The sequence below is a fragment of the Peromyscus maniculatus genome, chromosome 20 (assembly GCF_049852395.1).
Source record: "Peromyscus maniculatus bairdii isolate BWxNUB_F1_BW_parent chromosome 20, HU_Pman_BW_mat_3.1, whole genome shotgun sequence".
In the NCBI taxonomy this organism is placed as follows: domain Eukaryota; kingdom Metazoa; phylum Chordata; class Mammalia; order Rodentia; family Cricetidae; genus Peromyscus; species Peromyscus maniculatus.
Window position 1 is genome coordinate 66,543,712 of NC_134871.1, and position 20,614 is coordinate 66,564,325.

The 20,614-nt window shown below is 43.0% G+C and overlaps 1 protein-coding gene across 4 annotated transcripts in view; it reads right to left on the minus strand.

The window, feature by feature from the left end:
• Positions 1-7,895: 7,895 nt before the first annotated feature.
• The window catches only part of Slc38a4 (solute carrier family 38 member 4), a 69,853-nt gene continuing 57,134 nt past the window's right edge, over positions 7,896-20,614 (minus strand). For all 4 annotated transcript variants that reach the window (XM_006974336.4, XM_015993211.3, XM_006974338.3 and 1 more), the window contains 4 exons: positions 18,697-18,821; positions 12,804-12,948; positions 11,689-11,786; positions 7,896-10,385 (listed from right to left, as the gene is read on the minus strand). In XM_006974336.4, the coding sequence (XP_006974398.1) occupies positions 10,284-10,385; positions 11,689-11,786; positions 12,804-12,948; positions 18,697-18,821 (470 nt within the window). In that variant the 3' untranslated portion in view covers positions 7,896-10,283. The remainder of the gene's footprint in view (positions 10,386-11,688; positions 11,787-12,803; positions 12,949-18,696; positions 18,822-20,614) is intronic.

The following is a 20,614-nucleotide window of genomic DNA, read 5'->3' on the forward strand; positions in this document are numbered from 1 at the left end:
AAACTGGGCTGTCCTAGAAAGTGGGGATGTATGGTCTGCTGCCCATAAGGCAGTCAGCTGAGGCCCACACAGGTACTAGATGGAGTCCATGAGGCAGTCAGCTGAGGCTTATACTGGTACTAGATGGAGTTCTGTTGGGTCCGACAATGGCTGAATCCTTGACCGACCACAGATCACTTATGGGCTTTCATGCCCATCACGGAAAGACTTGGGTACAGTGAGTGTGATGGATGCTTTTCCGTGAGGGCATTGCAAACATCAGGATGTGATGGTTGAGAATGTGCAATCACCCTCAGAGATCTGAGCCTCCTTCCGCATCCTGCCTCCAGATCATGCAATTGCTGAAAGTGAGGACTTTCAGGAGGGGGTGGGCACCATGCTGACTGCCTTATATACACTGACTCACAGTAGTTTGAATATGGAGGTTGAGGCACAGACAAGTCAGGGAAGTTTTCTAAGCTCATAAAGGCAAGAGGTGTTTGAACCCGGGCAGCTTCTGTCTGCAAGGCTTGTAGTCCTCATGCTCAGCCACGCTTCTCATCCAGACAATCTGATGTGCTCATTGGAGCAATCGCTTTATGGGATTCTCGCTCTCTCCCCATCTCTCCAGCCCTCCCTCTCCACCCCTCAATCCTTTTTCTTCCCTTCCCTCCTCTGGCTTCCCCTTTCCTTCCCTCCGCTGCTCTCCCTTCCCAAGCGTTTACACTTCCTAGCCAAGCCGTACCCTTCCCTACATTCTGAACATCACTCAGGATTTCCTTTCCCAGGAAGCTACCTCTGCCCACCGTGGGTGACTCAGCACTTCTGCGCATGTGTGCAGCCTGGGTTGATGCTGGTGGTGTTCCTTATTACCATTAAGTAATTATCTGCCTGTTTTATAGCTCCCAAGTCGATCTTAATCTCTTCTGAGGAAGCCTCTGTGTTCTCATTTATTTCAAATCCCTTCTTGGGTGTAATTGGGATCATGACTGACTTTGCCCACTCCAAAGCATTCAATTATATGCTTGCTGAAGGATTGCAGAAGATTATGTGGTTATTCCCACTCAAGCTCAGAAGTCAGAAGTCCACGGAACTGCAGCGAAAGCATCTGCTCCGTGTAAGAATTCCATAGGACAGAAATGACATTCCCAAACCAGAGAAAACTTCTAATTACCTAGAAAGAAGACAATTTCCTCTTAGCAGCACATTCAGAAACAAATTACTGATAAGTATCTAAGTATTTTAGATATACTTAAAAGTTTAAAACACAATGCTTTGATGTCCTTGGGTTTGGAGGAGAAAGAAAGGATATGACAGACTAGGTCAAAGCGATGTGCTGTTATGTGACATAGACATTATAAGGAAAGTTACAAAAACCAGGAAAGGCTTAAAGAAAATGTCCATACTATACAGACAATTACTGTCAGACATATTAAAATTTATGAATATATAAGAACCAAGTTGCTGTGGATGTAAAATGGCATGGCCACCATGGAAGGTGGGATGGAGACTGCTCAAAAAATGGAAATGGAATCTGCCATGGGACCCAGGAGACCCACTTCTAGGCCTGTAGCCAAGAGATGGAAAGGAGGTTCTTAGACATCTGATACCGAGAACCACGGTAACTGGGGCATTATCCCCACGAGGTAGAGAAGGTCTGTTGTCCACTGAAGGAAGAATGGATAAGAAAAACACAGTGTGCCCAGGAGGAATGTCATCCAGCCTTAAGAAGGAAGGAAATGTAAGCGCAGGCTGATTTCACACGTAAATTCACTATAATTGCATGGTTCTACCCCCCAATTCCTGCCACGACCCTAACCACCCTGTCTCGCATTGATCTCTCATCTATATTTATTTTCATTTTTATATTCTTATATCTGGATCTATCTGTCTATCTATCATCTATCTATATATCTGTCTATCTATTCTATCAGATGTATGTATACATTTATATACATATATATACATATATGTATGTATGTATATATATAAAATCTATGCAAGTGTTGAAGGCTGATCACTTAAGAATGGAGGAGTCCCATCCCTGGGGGGAAAGCTGCCTCTTTCTCCATCACTACCATTGTTCATCTAGAAACGACCTTGTTAAATTTTCCTCCATCTGTGTTGGCATGTCACCTGGTGTGGTCTTTGTGGGTCTTGTGCAGGCAGCCATATTGTTGAGAATTCATGGGTGCAGCATCCCTGTCTTGTTAAATGACATTATCACCAAACAGTCATCCTGATCCCCAGGTTCTTACCATCTTTCTGGCCCCTCTTCCAGGAAGTTTCCTGAGCCTTAGGTTTTGTTATAGATGTGCCATTTGGAGCTGTGAGATACCCAGCCTCAAGAGACATCTCCTCCAGAGCCTCTGACCTCTCTAGCCAAAGGTTCTTGACTAAGGTTTTAGTACCAGGTATTGAGTGGAATTTAGGTCCAACCAGAGAGCTGTTGGTTACTGCCAAGATACGAGTGCCACTGTTGCGCCATTGGGAAGCTTGCCAGGCCCATTTTAAGTTGTGTGTCTGTGCACGTGCCAATAGAGATCAGAGGCATCAGATCCCCTGGAGTTGTGAGCTGAAACAGCAAAATATGCTCTTAACCACTGAGGCATCTTTCCAGCCTCTTCTTCCTGATTTTACAAGTCTCTCCTCAGTGGCCCTGCCTTCTGCCTTCAGAGATGCTGCCCTGGGCTTGGCCCTGAGCTCTGATGAGGTGTTCACTGCTGTGTGGAACAGAAGTCACCTGTAACTACCTTCCCATGGTTTTATGGGTCAGAAGAGATGGGCTGTCTCTGATACCAAACAGGAGAGGGGCCACTAGAAATCATCTAGTCACCCATCAGAAATGTGTGCTGCAGCTACTTTAGCCTAGTGCTATGCAAGTGGCTGGGTGTGCCAATAATGAGCAAGACAGGCAGAGTGTGCCCTCACCAGCTTACAGCCTGGAGGAGTATGTGGATAAGGAATGAGCCAGTGTGGTCTGTGTTAAGTAGAAAGAAACAGAAACCACAAGGTGTTCTGGGAATATCAACAGTGGTATACTAATTGTGACCACCTGGCATTTATGTGGATGTTGAGATTTGAACTTGGGTCCTTATACTCGCATAGTAAATGTCTAACCCACTGGGCCATCTTCCCAGCCCCTCTGATGACTCTGTCTAGTGGTTCTCTCAGCTTCGGTGAGGTGGTTGGAGAAGTCCTCAGTTATAATTGTGGAATTATTTGTATCTTTTCATGTCTGTCAATTTTTGCTTGAAGGGTCTTGAGTTCTGTTGTGTGGTAGGACATGCTAGGATGTGTTAGGATGGCCCCCTCTCTCTGCCGAGGTGATCTTTTTAGTATTATGCTCATGATAGGGGTAAAATGATACTCCTTGGCTCCTCTGTCATCTAATTAATACAGACATTCTTTTTCTATCATTGATTTTTCTAAGTATATCTTTTTTTAAAAAAAATCTTTTTCCTTCCTACCTACCCAGGTCATTGAATTTGAAGTCAGTTTCTTACAAACAGCACATAATTATTAGGTTGTAGATTTATGTGTTCTTCCAATCACTATTGATTGGAATATTTAGATCACACTTGCCAATAAAGTAGTGATTAATATGTCAATGCCTAAGTCTGCTATTTTATTATCCGTTCTCTTTGGTTTATTTTTTCCCTTCTACTTTCTTGGATTCTAGTGAGTTATCTAAGTGTATTTTTGTAATCCCCTAAATTTATTTATTTATTTATTTATTTATTTATTTATTTATTTATTTATTTATTTATTTATTTATTTATTTATGTTGACTATGTCTTGTTTGTTTGTTTGTTTGTTTGTTTGTTTGTTTTCGAGACAGGGTTTCTCCATGTAGTTTTGGTGCCTGTCCTGGATCTTGCTCTGTAGACCAGGCTGGCCTTGAACTCACAGAGATCTGCCTGCTTCTGCCTTCTGAGTGCTGGATTAAAGGTGTGCACCACCATCGCCCGGCCTGACTATGTACTTGTATTGTTGTTTTAAAGTAATGGTTCTCTTCTGTGTCATGTTTATGTGTATTTTTATGTTTATGTATGTGACTTAATATAGTCTACTGGTATCAGTATCATCCAAATTGAATGTAATATAGACCATCACTTCTATTTCTTTTTTTTTTTTTTTTTTTTTTTTTTTTTTGGTTTTTTCGAGACAGGGTTTCTCTGTGTAGCTTTGCGCCTTTCCTGGAACTCACTTGGTAGCCCAGGCTGGCCTCGAACTCACAAAGATCCGCCTGCCTCTGCCTCCCGAGTGCTGGGATTAAAGGCGTGCGCCACCACCGCCCGGCCACTTCTATTTCAAACCATTACATTCCCAATTAAAAATTTTGCTTTGGGACCAGATGATGATTCATTTTTTTAAATAAAAATGAATTTATGGTCAGGTGTGGTCATGCATACCTTTAATCCCAGAACTGGGGAGGCCAAGGCAGGTGGAAATCTGTGAGTCTGAAGCTACCCTGGTCTACGTGGTAAAGTCCAGGGCAGCCAGGGCCACATAGTGAGACCCTGTCTCAAAAAATATATTTATGAAGTTCACAGAGAAAAAGATATTCTATTATAATCACCTGTATTTCTTGTTTTTCCTTTGTTTCTTCTTTCCTGTGTTCCAACATTTGTTTTTTTTTTTTTTTTATCATTGACTTTCTGATTGAAGAACTTGTTTTTTAAGTTTTTTTTTTTTTAACATTTTATTATCGTAGTTAATGATTTCAGAAGGTCTACAACATACTCTTTTCATTTCTCTTTTTGGAGGAACATAGCTATTTTACTTTGCTGCCTGAGAGATACTTTTGCTGGGTATAAAAGTTGCAGCGCCAATTCTTATTCTTTCCTTGAAGATGCTAGCGTTCTTCTTTCTGGTCTCCACGAGGAATCCTCAGACTTTTTTTTTTAAACTACTGTTCTCCTATAGTTAGTGTGTTATTTTGTCTCAAAATATTTTCAAGATTTCCTTGACATTGGTTTTCAGAGGCTAGACTACTAATTTAGCACCAGTTTTGGGACATTTATGCTACTGGGGATTTACTCAGCATTTTGAATATGTAGGTTTCAGCTTTAAGCTCCTTCTGGAAATCTCATAACAGAAATGTGGAATTTATTTTTGTATTTTGTCCCACAGCAGCACAGCCTCATTGTACTTGGGGGGATTTATCCTTTGTTTTCACCTTCTTTCTTCCTACTGTTCAGATACTAATTCACTTGAGTTCATTGTTCCTTTTGTTTCCACCTACCATTGGTACATTCAACAGATTGTACTTTCTGCTGCTGTATTTTTCAGTGCAGCATTTTATTTTTGTTTGGTTCTTAAAAATCACTTTCCTTGTTAGAATATGTTAGTTTTTTTCAAAATGAACTTAAGATTCACTGTTGAGTTTTTAGGGTGGGTGCCTTCAAAATCCTTGTCATCTGATTCATTTTAGTGTTCGCATTAGACAGGCCTCCTTTTTCATTTAAATTGTAGTTTTATTGGTTCTTGATGTGACAGGTGACTTTCTGTTATAGACTAGACAGTCTATGTCACATGTCTATTTCAGTCCTTCATTGGAGCACACAGTTTTTGACCTCTCTTGTGGCACCTAGTACTAATTGCAATTTAATTTTAAGAATCTTTGTTATATTATTTGCTTTGCTTGGTTTTCATGATTCTGTTCTGTCCATAGATTCTTGCTAATGATGCTTGGGACACAGAAATGGTTTCCCCAAGCCAGGTTGTAGGTGTCTCTGCTGGTGAAGGGTGTCTCCAGCTTGAAGAAAGGAATACAAAGATTTTGCTATCTGGGATCTCAGTGTGACAGGATCCCCCAGCAGGTAGACTCCGGATATTTCAGGGTCTCTGAGCAGACAGACGAGTCCCAGGCACTAAGTTTCTGAGCAGTTCATAGTGGCCAAATCCCTTCTGTCCCAGAAGCTTAGTGGAAGAGGCTCCAGCCCACAGGAACTAGTTTCTCTGGTGGCTTGTGGGAAAAGAGAGACATCTTCCCACACCAGGCTGCAGTGTTCTTTAGATTCGGAATTTTTAAAAAATCTAATTACTGAAAAGAGGACTTTTACAACTTGAAACAGAAGTTTTAATTTAAAACTCCTGTATACATGTAAAAGGAAAATATAACATAACATTGCTCATATGTAAAAGAAAAATATAACATATAACATAAAATAGAACATATATTTTATAACATAAAATATAACATTGTCCATATGTTATATGAAAATATAAAATATAACTATTAAAGTATTCTCCTTTTTCATATGTAAACTATAAATCTTATGGGTCAATGTTTAATTTCTGCTTAAGAATCATAGATGTTTATATTTTTCACAGAATTATCTTTCTGTCGTAAGTGCTTCTTGATGCAGAAGAAAGGCCACTACTCTCACTGGGATGTCCCTTTATGCTCTTCTATATATTGGACTCACATTTGGAGAACTCCAGGAGTGTAGGCAAGCACCTCTTCCTGAAAGGGCCTACAAGATGCCTCTGGGCTTCCAAGATGTGCGAGGCACTTAGAATCATATATATCATGATATTAGTCAGCCTACGTCCCATCCTCTGTTTAATCTTCCTTTAATAATTTTCTTTTTAAAAAAGATGACTCACCGGGTGGTGGTGGTGCACACCTTTAATTCCAGCACTCGGGAGGCAGAGACAGGCAGGTCTCTGTGAGTTCGAGGCCAGCCTGGTCTCCAAAGTGAGTTCCAGGAAAGGCGCAAAGCTACAGAGAAACCTTGTCTTGAAAAAACCAAAAAAAAAAAAAAAAAAAAAAAAAAGATGATGCAAATGTAAAGAAACAGACCAGAGAAATGTGTATCTGCAAGACTCTTGACCAAAAGCACTTCTTTAGTTTAAGGCAGCATGAACTTGCCAATGGGAAGAAGGGATCTTGCTGTTCTCAGTGGCCCACAACAGGCCTACAGTTTCTTCTTTTTCTTAGCTCCCTCCCATTTCACTCTCCAGCCAGTGGCTAGGATCATCTTTCTAAAATATATCTTTCACCTCCTTTTATATACTTCAGAGACATCTGCAGTATCTGGGGTAACCTGTACACATATCAGGCACACAAGTAAACGCAAGCATTGTCCGTGGTATAGGCTGGCAGATGTGTGTGGTAGAAAGAATGACCTGCCCCTGCCCCTCCCCACAAGCGGTCGTGTCTTAGTCCTTGCAGCTTAGGCAAGGGGACTTCATGGATGTGTTTAGGGATCTTTACAAAGGGATATTATATGTATTATCTGGATGGACCCCATGCAGTCGCAAGAATCCTTAAAGGGAATATGAGAGGGAGAGAGAGAGAGAGAGAGAGAGAGAGAGAGAGAGAGAGAGAGAGAGAGAGAGAGAGAGAGAGAGATCTGAATTGGAAAACCATGCATTGTGAAGAAGTGAGGAGCCAAGGAATCAAGGTGGCTTCTAGAAGTTGGAAAAGGCGAGGGAATAGATTAGATCCAACCCTAGAATTCCAGAGAGAGGCAGAGCCACCCCGCACCTGATTTTAGGACAGCTGACTTCCACAATCAAATAATGTTATTGATATCCTCTGACGTCTTTGAGATCACACCTTACTGTGTAGCCCAGGGTGGCCTCAAATTGACAATTCTCCTGCTTCTGCTTCCCAGTACTTGATGACAGGCACGCGACCTCACACCTGGCTTTAAATTTTCTGTGTGTGTTCACACCACTAAATGTGTGCTAATCTGTCACAACAGCAATAGTGTGTGTACATGTGTGAGATGAGAGCATCAGTGTGTTTTGTACCTTCAGGGGATGAGGCACTTGTACCTTCTGCAGATGCATACTGAATGTGCACCAGTTTGAGATGGGTGGTATTTAGACTTTCAATTTCATTTCACATACAAATAATATCCCCCAGCCCTTCTTTATTGAGAAGAAAAATCACAGCTGGGTCATTTGAAAAGTTCATTTATTATATACCAATATACAGTCTCTGTAATAAAAAAATCTTCCCAGTACATCGAACCACCTTACAAATGATATAAGAAAATAAAATTTGTATCTGTTTACAAATGGGTTCAATTTGCCAGAACAAGGTACTCTGCACACCGACTCCGCAGCTTGTGCGAACCCCGACCCTGAAGATGGCCACGCGAGAGAGCGGTGCTGTAGGTAGTCTTTGGCGCTGTCATATTGCTCTTGAATAGTTATGTAATTACAAATGTGGATGCTTTCAAGTTAGTCATTCTCAATGTAAAATACTCAAAATATATACAGATTTTACAGTTCTCCAATATGTTTGAATTAACCTTTTATATTTACATTTAAATATGTTCAGACTAAACATATTTAATATTTGCAACATACCTTTTCCACTTGGTTTATTTGTTGGGTGAATGAAAATGGAAAGACATCTTAAAGATGCTATTTGGTGCTTTTTTTTTTTTTTTAATCTCTCTCCCAAATCATGATAACTTAAAAGTTATGATAGTTTCTAGTAATTCTCAATTTCTATTACAAAACACACCACTTTATAGTATTATAACTACAGAAAATGATACATAAAACAAAAATATATTTTTTAGGCACACTGCAGAAAAACTGTTTTAGTATGACAGTATGATCATTATCTGCATGATACGTGTATTTCATACTCGGGTTTTACTGAAATATAAAGTCTATAACAAATAATGGAAACAAAAATAGTAGTGAATGCCCTGAATTCTAGGCAGTGAGTAGCAACTGAACTCCATCTCGTGTAAGCATCTACGGATGTGAACAAGAATGGTGGTCTGCTGGTGGTGGCGCATGCCTTTAATCCCAGCACTTGGGAGGCAGAGCCAGGCAGATCTCTGTGAGTTTGAGGCCAGCCTGGTCTACAGAGTGAGTTCCAGGAAAGGTGCAAAGCTACACAGAGAAACCCTGTCTCGAAAAAAACCAAAAAGAAAAAAAAAAAAGAATGGTGGTCTGTGTTTTCATGTCATGTTAGTGCATTTGTTTCTGACCACTTAACATTATATTAATGACAGATGAATGTCAGCAAATCCCCATGAGAGCTAAGAGGAGCAGAATCCTTTTCTAGACATGCTAAACTCAAAGACCAATTCGAGTACCGGAAATTATTTACAAATGAGGAGTCCCTTTCTCTGCTAAGTTCCCATAGGCGATTATAGTGTTGTAAACAGTGAGGAGCATTACTGAGCTACATACACCTTTGGTTTTAATTTTTATATGTCTCCAGTGGACAGATACACACCCATGGATTTTTGAGACCACTAGCTTAATTCCCTGCCCCAACCCGATAATATAAATGTTTCGACTATGAAGAAAGAAAACTACACATGTTAAAAAATAAAAATCCAATGTACCATATGTCAACATTCTGATAACTACAGAATGAGATTTTATATATACACAAACATGTAGCAAAATCACAGTTTCCTGCACTGAATGTTTATCAAATACAAATGTATCAAACAATACTGGGTAGTGTGTCTCCACATGAATTACGGTCTTCTGAAAATTATGCCTGAGAATGGAAGACAAGAGGGCAAGCCTTGTTCAAAGACAAAAGTGTGACAAAAATACCAGGAACAACGTGAAAAAGCAGATGCTGTCTCACTAGGCAGTTTAGCTGAAAGCATTATTTTGTTGATGTTATTTCTTGATAATTAAATACCCCCCCCAATTTAATGAGATGTTTTAACATTTACCATAAAAAACCCATCAACACTAACTCAATGTCATAAGCAATAAGGTTGCCCAATAAGGTTGGGCAAACTACTCTTTTAGTATTGAAACGTAGCACTCTAGACTGGTATCTGTCATTCATGGACCTCACAGGAACAGTTCCCAAGATACATGCCTGCCTCAGTCAGGCAACAGACCCTTAGTGGTGGTGCAGGATGGGAGACGGCCTTAAGTGATCACAGCTTTGCACTGGGGCATTTTTTGTTTGATGTTCTGTGACTACAATTATTTGTTAATCTGGGGTGGTGAAGTGTGGGGAGTGAGCAATTGGGGCGCGGGGAATGGTATTGTCTGCTGACCAAGACACGCAGCCACCTGGATTCTGCTTGCACAACTGCAGAACACACTTTGGGCATCACACACCGCACTAGCAGGCCTGGGTTGAAAGGTGTGCCACAGATCTTTAATGCATTTGCCATCCCAACCAAACCCATTATTTCCTCTTCCATGGGTGTCAGGCAATGGAACTAGAAACTGTCTTTAGAATCTTCTCATTATTTCCCCTGGATAACATCCATCAATCAAGGCAACTAAAATGTCCCTTGGAGCATAATTTCAGCCATTTCCAATAGAAAAGCTTTTCCCCAGGATTAGTGATGCTTGGTATTTGGAGGGTTGTAAATCCAGTCGATTATAATGAGCGCCATGCTTCCCATCATGAAGATAATTCCAGTCACAAGGAAGACCAAAGCCTGCAATTCAGAGGGAGCCACATTAGGGAGCAGAGACGGGGTCACACAGTTTGCTTTAGGACAGTGTCACAGGGTGGTAATCTACCTTGTCTATTCTCAGTGACAAACGTCGATTTAAGAGCCTCGTTGGGAAAGGAGGGAAAACATACTGAAAACAAATAGCATAAGGGCTGAGAAGAGAGTCACAGCTGATTGATTTGGTACAGGAAAATATGGGGACTACTAAAAATTAAGCGATAGACGGAGACTCATGACCTCTTGGGTGGAAAGAGCCTGACGTAGTAAGAGAGGCATGTATAATACAACTCACAAATCACATGAATAAATGAAAGGCCAGTGTATGTTGGCCATTTCTGAAAAAAGACAGAAGTACAGGTATCTTCATAAGGAGGAATATTGAGAATATCTATACTTCAGAATTTTAACTGGAAGGGTTCTTAAATATTCCACATAGACCAGCCTTCTAATTCTACCCCTTGGAGAGCAGCAGGGGAAGGCCTAGGGGATGAGTTTACCCACTTCCTGTCTGGCCACGATGAGTGTTTTCCTCAGGGTACACTGCTTCAGACACCCAAGCCAGAGGGAACACACAGAGTGCAAGTTTGGGGGAAAGATGTCAGGAGGGCTTTGCTATCGGGCTGCCCTTACATCCCTGGGCACCCCAAGAGGTAAATGACTTCAAGACTCAAACTTGGATTTAGAAGCATTCTTTCCAAGCCTTACAAGAAGACACTCTTAACTGGTCACCAATACTTACTATGGGGAAAATATCTTTTGGGATGTATGTTTCTATAGTGTGTATTGTGGAAAGGAAATATGCACACCATAGTTTAATAAGGCGATATTTTTATACCTGAAAAGACTGACTGAAAAACGATTGATTCTATTTTTTACAGAGCATACAGGGTTTGGTAGGAGGGAAACGAAAGCCATTTTTACCCATGTGAATCTAGCAAACGGGACTAAATTGCCCACACCGGGAGAGAGCCCGGGACCCTCCTGTAATGTCCCATCATATCCAGCCTGGCACGGGATGCCAGTGTGCATGTAGCATGCGTGCCCGTGGGGAAATAGACCAGGGCAGCACTTGGCCACATAGAAGAACTCAGCACACTGTTGAGATATTTGCTACTTGAAATCCTAGGATCCCCTGAATGTCAGACATCCTCTCCTCCCCAACTGTTGTGCTGCGCATGTGTAGCTCTTGGGTCTTATTGTGGGGTCTTGTTTGTTTCATTTTTTCCTAAACTGCATGTGTTTTCTGACTTCCTCTACAGTAGGGGACATTCTAAGTCTTACTCACCCCAACCTTTTGGGGGGACCTGAGAGGTTCCTTCTTGACAAGCTTGAGATAAAAAGCGGCTGGAAGGATGAAGATCAGCATGGTAGCCGACGAAGCCCCTGAGGAGAGGGATGCAGGGCAGGTTAGTGTCTCACAGTGGATACCCAGAAAAGCAGGGATCTGTAAGCACATGCTTCAGGACAAACAAACATAACGCTGTTTTGTTTTTCTCGGCACTAAAAGCAACTTTAAGTCATAGTTCATCTTGATTATGTATTCTAGAATGTGTCTCCATAAAGAAAATTAAAATATGCCTCACATGATAGCTATGTATGTATAACTATAATAAGCAGTACAATTCAAGTTGGCAAAGACTTAGAAATATAACTACACACTCAGGGGGCTGAACTCAACACTCAAGCTTCCTGTCCACACCTGATTCTCTTAAAAGTCATTGTAGGCCTAGCCTGGCAGTGGTGGCGCACACCTTTAATCCCAGCAACTGGGAGGAAGAGGCAGGCAGATCTCTGTGAATTCGAGGCCAGCGTGGTCTACAGAGTGAGTTCCAGGACAGCCAGGGCTACACAGAAAAACCTTGTCTCAAAAAAAAAAAAAAAAAAAAAAAAAAAAAAAAAAAAAAAAAAAAAGTTAAAAAGTCATTCTACCCTGAAAATCTAGAAAACCCTTTGTCTGGACTAAGAAATTAAATGCACCAACAGACCATGTGGTTAAAGGAAATGAGATGTTTTGGGCTATCAGCCTCCAGTTCCCCTAAAGACATCCTGAACGCCCCAGCTGGCACTCACAGACTCGAGTGAGCTTATGGTAGTCAACCCTGACTTTTCCCTTGAAGACAGAGCTATGGCCCATGCTCAAATCCTGTGTCCAGCAAAAGGTATGTGATTTGATTTGAGGCTCGGCTTCTTGATCTCTTGAAAGGGCACTTGGAAGAAAAGGCTATAGGGGAATGCCAACATCAGCTAAGAGGCAGAGAACACAGCCAGTGTGGTCACTGAGCCTAGCAGGGGCTCATGGGATTCTTATTAGCTTGAGAGGGACATAGTGCTGTCTTCGTGTTTGCCATTTAAGGAGGCATAAGTCCGGACTAATCAAACAAAGGCTTTTCTGAAACTTACCTATGAACCCAAAGATGTATTTGATGGTGGGCACAAGGATGACCAGGACGTTGTTGAGCGCAATGATTATTGCGGCAATCAGGAAATGCTTTACCCAGCTGAAGGGTCTTTGGGGGAACAGCAGTGTGATCACTGAGGTCCGAATCTGCAAGAAGGATGTTCAAAGACATGGTCACTTCTTTAACTTTATTTATTTATTTATTTATTGGAGACAGTGTTTCTCTGTGTAGCCTTGGCTGTCCTAGAACTTACTCTGTAGATCAGGCTGGCCTGAAACTCACAGAGATCCACCTGCCTCTGCCTCCCGAGTGCTGGGATTAAAGGCGTGTATACCACCGCTGGACTGCTTTTAATTTTTGCTATGATTGCAAATATTCTAATCTAAAACGTTTTGCTTTTATTTTAACCACTCCCAAACACTGCGGCCAAAAAAAAAAAAAAAAAAAAAAAATATCTTGAGGCTTTTTTTTTTTCTCACATTTTCATTGTGGAAACACACACGGAGTAGCATTTATCATAAGTTTATACAGTTCAGCGGAATTCAGTCCCTTTGTGTCGTGTGCCAATGTCACACTGATCTGTGATGTCTGAGAGTGAGATCTTTCCTTGGTTGCACATCATGCGACCGCTTTCCTTGGATCTTAGAATTCTTTGTTCAAAAATAATCTTGGGCAGAAGAGATTGAAATAAGGGCTCAGCCGGGTGGGGGTGGCGCACGCCTTTAATCCCAGCACTTGGGAGGCAGAGGCAGGTGGATCTCTGTGAGTTTCAGGCCAGCCTGGGCTACAGAGTGAGTTCCAGGACAGCCAAGGCTACACAGAGAAACCCTGTCTTCAAAAACCAAAAACCAAACAACAACAAAACAAAAACAAAGCCCAGCTCCATACAGCTAGGAGGCAGGGAAGCCCTTGTGATCGCTAACCGTGTCTTATGCTCATGAGACCTGCCTGGGCGTTGAACCTAGACACTGAGGTGACTTAACATGGACCGTGAAGCAGTTTCTGTAAACCTGGCTTTTTCTTTATTTTCCATTTTATTTAACATTTCCCACTGGTATTTGTGTGTGTGGGGGTTGATGATACCTTTTGTGTTTCCTGCTTTGCCGCCCCCCCCTCATTAATAGATTACAGATCCACAAAAGATAAACAGTGGTATTTAATAACCCCAACATTCCTCAGAGGTCCTGCTCAGTCATTTGCACTTAGCAGGCACTCAGTAAATGCTGAATTAAACTGACAGCAGGAATCTTTTCACTCCCTTCGGGGGCCCTCCACAGATTCCAGCCCCATTTCAGCAGCTGAAATACAGGGCCAAGGCTCCTGAGAGGCTCCAGAGAGGCTCCGCTTGCAGGGAGCTCAAATAACTCAAGTAGACAAAGAGGTCGCTGTGGGAGAGGGGCAGAGAGCATTTGGGTTTGGACAGCCCGGCCCAGAAACATGCTTATCTTTGGAATCTCTTTCGAGGAGGACACTCTTTTCGACTTAGTAGAATTATTCTATCGGCCTTTCACTGAGCCAGCCAGCCCTTCGGGGAAGCTGGGGCTTCCTAAGTTCAGAAGTGATGGGATTGATTTTCACCTAAAAAGTTCAGTCTCGAAATCTCATGGTGCGGCGGTGGCGGGGACAGGAACTTGCTGCAGGGACCGCAAATGTGAGCTCCGTTTTGAAACATGTATGGACAACCCGAAAAAATGCAAGCTAAATCGCCTGCAGTTTCTCCTGGGGCATTCCTTTCATACCATTCACAGAAAATGAAAGCCATCTGTGTGGGTCAAAAGGGAGTTCCATTTCCAGAACGGCAGACTGCACAGCCCCGCCGAGGGGTTAAGAGCGACTTTGTGAAAGAGTTTGAAAACTGGATTAGTGAAAAATAGGAAGCTCGCTGCGAAAAGTACCTCAAGGAAGGGAAGGAGTTGGATGTCCCTCTTCCCAGGGGCTGGGACGGGCTACATGGTGACCTGTGATGAATGCCTGTCAGATATTGTGCACAGAGGTGGAGTTAGAGGACTTGGAGTAAGTTATCTCCAGTGGTGTGTGCTGCTCAAGGACATGTCTGACCGGGGAAACTTACAAAGAAAGCAAGCTGCATGCAGCTTCATGTTTCGTGAAGATGCCACGCTTCTATGTTTTTTTTTGTTTTTTTGTTTTTTTTGTTAAAATGAAAGCATTCAGTTTAAACCAAAGAAACAAAAACAAAAAGCCAAGTCAAGGGCAATCCTGTATGTCCAGGGTCTCTGAGAATGAACACAGTTTCCCAAGGTCACGTGGTAGGTAGAGGTTTGGCCCTACTGAAAAGAGAGGAGAGAAAATGTACAGGGATAAATGACCACGGTTGGAGTGAACGGAGAAAGCTTTGTTCTTATGGCAAGTGAGCTGAAGAGGATCTCTCACAGGACTGAGGGAAATGTGGAGCATCAATACCCCCCAGAAGAGGGCAACGGCGCCAGGAAGGAGAAGGTTGATCGTGGCCTTGGAGAGGGTGAGAAGAGGGTTGGAAGGAAACCAGGCATTATTCCACGTCACAGCGCTGCCTTCATGAGAAAGTGGATCCAAAAGGCCGGGGCAGCTGTTCACCGACACCAGGACAACAGCAACAACTCAGCCTTATTACCCACAAAGTCCCTGTGCCCTTCCCCTTCCCCATGTGCCCCTTTATCTACTGATGCGGACTGATAAGGATATGAAAATGTGGGTTAGAGGCTGCAAATCGGGGAAGTCCCCAGCACCAGCCAGGGCTCCTGACACAGAATGACATTAGCAAGTTTCCATGCACTTCCTGGGTAGAATGTCAATTGCCCTACAGAGTATCCTCTGCACAGCCTGTCGGGAGGCGCTATGGAAGTCAAGTAGAAAGGGACAGCCTTGACTTGACACTTGACAAACACAGATTCTCTCTCTCTCTTTTTTTTTTTTTTTTTTTTTTTTGAGCTGAGGACCGAACCCAGGGCCTTGCGCTTGCTAGGCAAGTGCTCTACCACTGAGCTAAATCCCCAACCTCCAGATTCTCTTGTTGAGTAGACACCTTCTTCTCATTACAGGATTGCTTGGGGGTCAGATCTTGGGAACACTAACTCTACCACATTTCTATGTCTATGTCTGTGCACGCTTCAGAACAGGGGACCTGGAAGCAGGACATGCTAAAGGGATGATTGTTCTGTGAGCAGAAGAAACAGCAGGCGCTGGAAAGTCTGAGAGGTGATTCTGAACACGCCACAGGTAGCACACGAGCCTGCCCACTTAGGAGAAATCATACAGGTTGCTTGCTTTTCTGTCCTTGGTGAGCCTTGCTGTATGAAGGGAAGCATGGTTGCAAATGTCACTATCCATGCTCTAGAAGGAGGTGCATCCGTCCCATAGTAGACCGCCTACCCACACCTAAGGAGAGCCCTGTGACTCTAGCTGCTAATGGGAAGCTAGCCTCAATTCACTCTACTTCCGCTCCTTTACACTGTGCTAAGAAGAAAAAAACCAACCACACCTGAGATGACAAAGAGGATAAGAGAAAACTGAGCGGGCAACTCTTATCCTCTCATCTAAGCAAGAGCCGGTTACCACGGGCTGCAAGAAGAATGCAAAATAATAGCTAAAACTGGTAGAATTGAACCCAGACTGTTTGCTTTGTTACCTGTCTGTGAGGATATTGTGGCTGATAAAGAAGTTTCTTGGGGGTCAAGTGTTTCTGAATGCAAAGAAAGCTGTTGCTGGAGAGCCTTGTCTGCTGGGTGGGCCAGGCCCTCCAGGTGAGCCATGCCTGTGGTTTAATTCACAGAAATCCTTGGCCCCAAGTTACAAGAAACGAATAAAAACACTATCCATAATATCTACCTGTAACATGAATCTTAAAATGTCTTATAAAGAGAAAATCCAGAGCCAGACATTGGGGTGAAAGCTGAAAGATCAGAGAAGCAGAACAGCCAGCCTCTAGTTCTTACCTCTACGAAATCCTCAGCCTTAAGCTCAAAGCAAACTTAAGAGCATGAGTTACTGTTTCCTCACACCGTATATACCTTTCTGTGTCCTGCTATATTACTTCCCAGGATTAAAGGCAAGTGTCTCCACTGCCTGGCTCTGTTTCTCTCATGTAGCCCAGTGTGGCCTTGAACTCACAGAGATCCCCTCCCAAGTGATAGGATTAAAGGTATGTGCTACCACTGCCTGACCTCTATGTTTAATATAGTGGCTGGCTCTGTCCTCCGATCCCCAAGCAAGTTTATTAGAGTACACAATATATCACCATATCTACCACTCTGTCAAAAACACATCAGAATTTGTATTAGATCTACCATTTTAGAACTTGACTAGGACATAGAAGTCATCATTCTTTGTCACCATCACATTCATGGCCATTTGATTTACTTGTCCAGATCCTCATTTCCATGGATTCATGGCACATGAAAAAACTAGAAAAAGGTGGTTCACATGTTTCAGGAAAGGCAAGATTCACCCAAAGACCATTTTTCATTTTCAACGCTGTTGGCTCACCCTCTCTCCTGGCCACCATTCTGTCTGTGACCACTGTTCACATTTCCCTGTAACTGTGGCAGTGAAAGACCATGCCACGCCCAGGAAATGGTAGACACTGTTTACTTCTCTGGATGTTGGGTCTTATGGCCAATTTTCATCCTTAATGGCCTCTAACACTGACAAAATGCTGTGTAGTTCCTGACGATAAGATCAGCCCAGGGCATTCACTCTTATACAGGATGAGAATTTCTAAGAGAGGTTTGGGTTTTCAATGGTGAGGTAGATTATTTGCCGAGGCTGGCTTCTACCTCCCATTCTGGCAGTGAGCCTTGCATTGGCTTAACAGTTATCCACACGCTGTGTGACCAAGCCCCACATCCATCAATCTCTCAAGACTATGGCTCAGAAACACCTTATCAAGGGCTGGTGAGGAAAACAAAGGCAGAGACTGTAACAGATCCCTTGCATAAAATAATCGATCAACAACACAAGAGTTTCTGGTTCGCCCAAACCCACAACAATTCCAGATATGCTTTTCACAGAGCAACTAGAAATCTCATCCTGTAGAACAAACATCTGGCTCAAGTCTGATCTCATAGACTAACGTTCCATGTATGACATTCAGAATGCTCTCAGATATATTAGAGGCCAGGCGTTATTGAAGAGTAAAGTATTAGCCGTGATAGCGACAAGGATTTGATTTCATGCGCTCATGAAAGAGGAATGTGACAAAATACGCTTCAGTGTACAGGCTCTCCTTAAAGTGACCACAGCACACTATTTCAGTTGCTTCCCTAGGCTGAGTCTTGTGTCAAACATTTTGTACATGGCAAAGCTGGTTGCTGGGTCGCTCATTTTGTCACCCCTAAAATGGATAAGTAAACTGATACCCTGACTAGTGAGTGCCAAGGATCAGGCATCTCAAGTGCCAGAAGGCAGGTGTCCATTTTGTGGGGAGCGATCAAAACCCCCCTTCGGGTATGTCATTTACTTCATGAGTCTCCTTCCCATTAGATGTCAGATTCAATAACCTGACCTTTAGATCTTACTGCCTCAGCACAGCCAACCGAGGCACAAACTGAAATACCTTCCAAACGGAGGCAGGACGCAGCGTGGCCTTCGTGGCTCTGGCTTTCACATTTCCACAGTCAGAAGAACTGCTCGTAACGTTATTAGTTTACAGGTGGCAGCCCACGCTCTGCTCGTTTCTACTTTGAATTTAAAAATAAAGTTCATGTTTCCTCGCACACTTTAAAAACACCATCTAAGATGACTTGCGGTGTCTATATATGAAGCGGTCAACTTTAAGTGGCTCCAGAATTCTGTGAGAAAATAATAATTGGCTGGGACGCACGACTGCAAACACACAGACATTCAGACCCACACTGAGTCAGAACAATGCACCGATCCTCAGAACGCGGTGTACTTACAGGGAACAGGACAATGGGCACCGTTAGCGTCACCGCCACCAGGACTGCCAGGCGTACCATGAGCAGAGGGGTATCAAATGTGTAGACTTTGCTGTAAGCATGGAGCAACTCGTCTTCAACTTCCCCTGCAAGATGAAGAGTTGGGGGGAGTTGCTGAGTTGGCGCCAGCTACTCATAGAAACGTGTGACGATGATGGAGGCACAGGACAGTGGAAGAGGCCCAGGCCTGGGGATTCAGAGAGTCCTGAAGCTTGTAAAGCTAGAGCATGAAGACCTGCTAAGCTTCTTGACATGATTTGTACCCTAATAATTCTGTCTGCTACAAAGAGCATCAGAAACCAGGACGACATGTTCCTGTTAAAAGGAAGGAAAAGCCTCAGCTCCACCAGCTTGTCCTGCCCATGTTACCTCCATCCCCTGACCTGTCTGTCTGTCCACCTCCATCCTCTGACCTGTCTGTCTGTCCACCTCCATCCTCTGACCTGTCTGTCCACCTCCATCCTCTGACCTGTCTGTCCACCTCCATCCTCTGACCTGTCTGTCGCAGCTTCTTTGCTCCCAGTGTGGAAACTCTAGGCCTGATGAACTCGTGTGTGTGTGTGTGTGTGTGTGTGTGTGTGTGTGTGTGTGTGTGTGTGTGCGCGCGCGCGCGCGCGCATTCATTTATGGGGGGCAGAGGTTGATGTCGAGATGTCTTCCTCAGTCACTTCTTTGCCTTACTTTTTGAGACAGGGGCTCTCACTGAACCTGGAGCCTGCCATTCTGGCTAGACTGGCCAGCCAGCAAGGCCCTGGGATCTGCCTCTTTGGTCCTTAGCACTGGGGTTACCGACACACGCCTCCATACCCGGCTTTTACACAGGAGCTGGCCATCCCAGCTCAGGACCTCTTGAGGTTCTAAGGGTTGTTTGTCTTATGAAGTGCATTAGAAAAGCATCCAAGGATGAAAGTGTGATTTTTAAGGGGATCTCCCTCCCTGTCATTTTATTCTAAGACTTCTCTGATGCCTTCTCTGAAGACAGCCGGTCAGCATGCCAGACCCAAATGCACAGAGATACATACGAAATCAAGACATGAGAGGTACACAGGGATGCATGTGAAGTCATATGTAGCCCGGTTTCCCTCTATTCCTCTCAAGATGAGATGGGGGCCAAGGGCTACAAATACACTCAGGGGTATTGATCTTGACTCTCACCAGCCTGTAACCAGTGAGAAGTTAATGCCAAACTGAGGGCAAGTGCTTGGTTAGTAGTCAAATATTAGTCAACCCGAAAAGACACCTAAGCAATGATGGCCGCCTCCTGAGACGTTTTCTCCCAAATCTGTCATGAACTCCATTTAATTTGCCAAATCAGTTAAAAAAAAAAGGTGAGGTTCCAAGAGGAGGAAGAACCATTTCACTTACAGCTTTGCAGTCAGTTTTTGAAATTCCGTGTGCATGTATTATATGCACATTTCTTTTTCTATTTTAAAATAACTGAAAGGTTTTCCAAAGTGTTGTATGTCTTGCGATAAACACTAACAGAACTCAAAAAAAAAAGTTGAAGGTGTTTATTAAAAATGTCTATTTGCATTGACACCTTGACTAGTGTGAAAACATGATAACACACATATTTGATTGCAATAATTTCTCTATTGGGCTACACTCTCTGGAATGAGTAAATAATGCTAACCCCTTTGTGTACAGTTAAGATGCCAGACAGAATATTTAATGTGTACTGTGGCAATGACATTTATACATATATATGTATACACACACACACACACACACACACACACACACACACACACACACACACATTCATACACACATAATCTCAAATACTCCCAGATTGAGGGAAATTCTTTCATATCCTTTTTCTTAGGAATTTATTTCTCTAACAGGACTGAATACAATGAAGCAGACATTTTACTCAGTG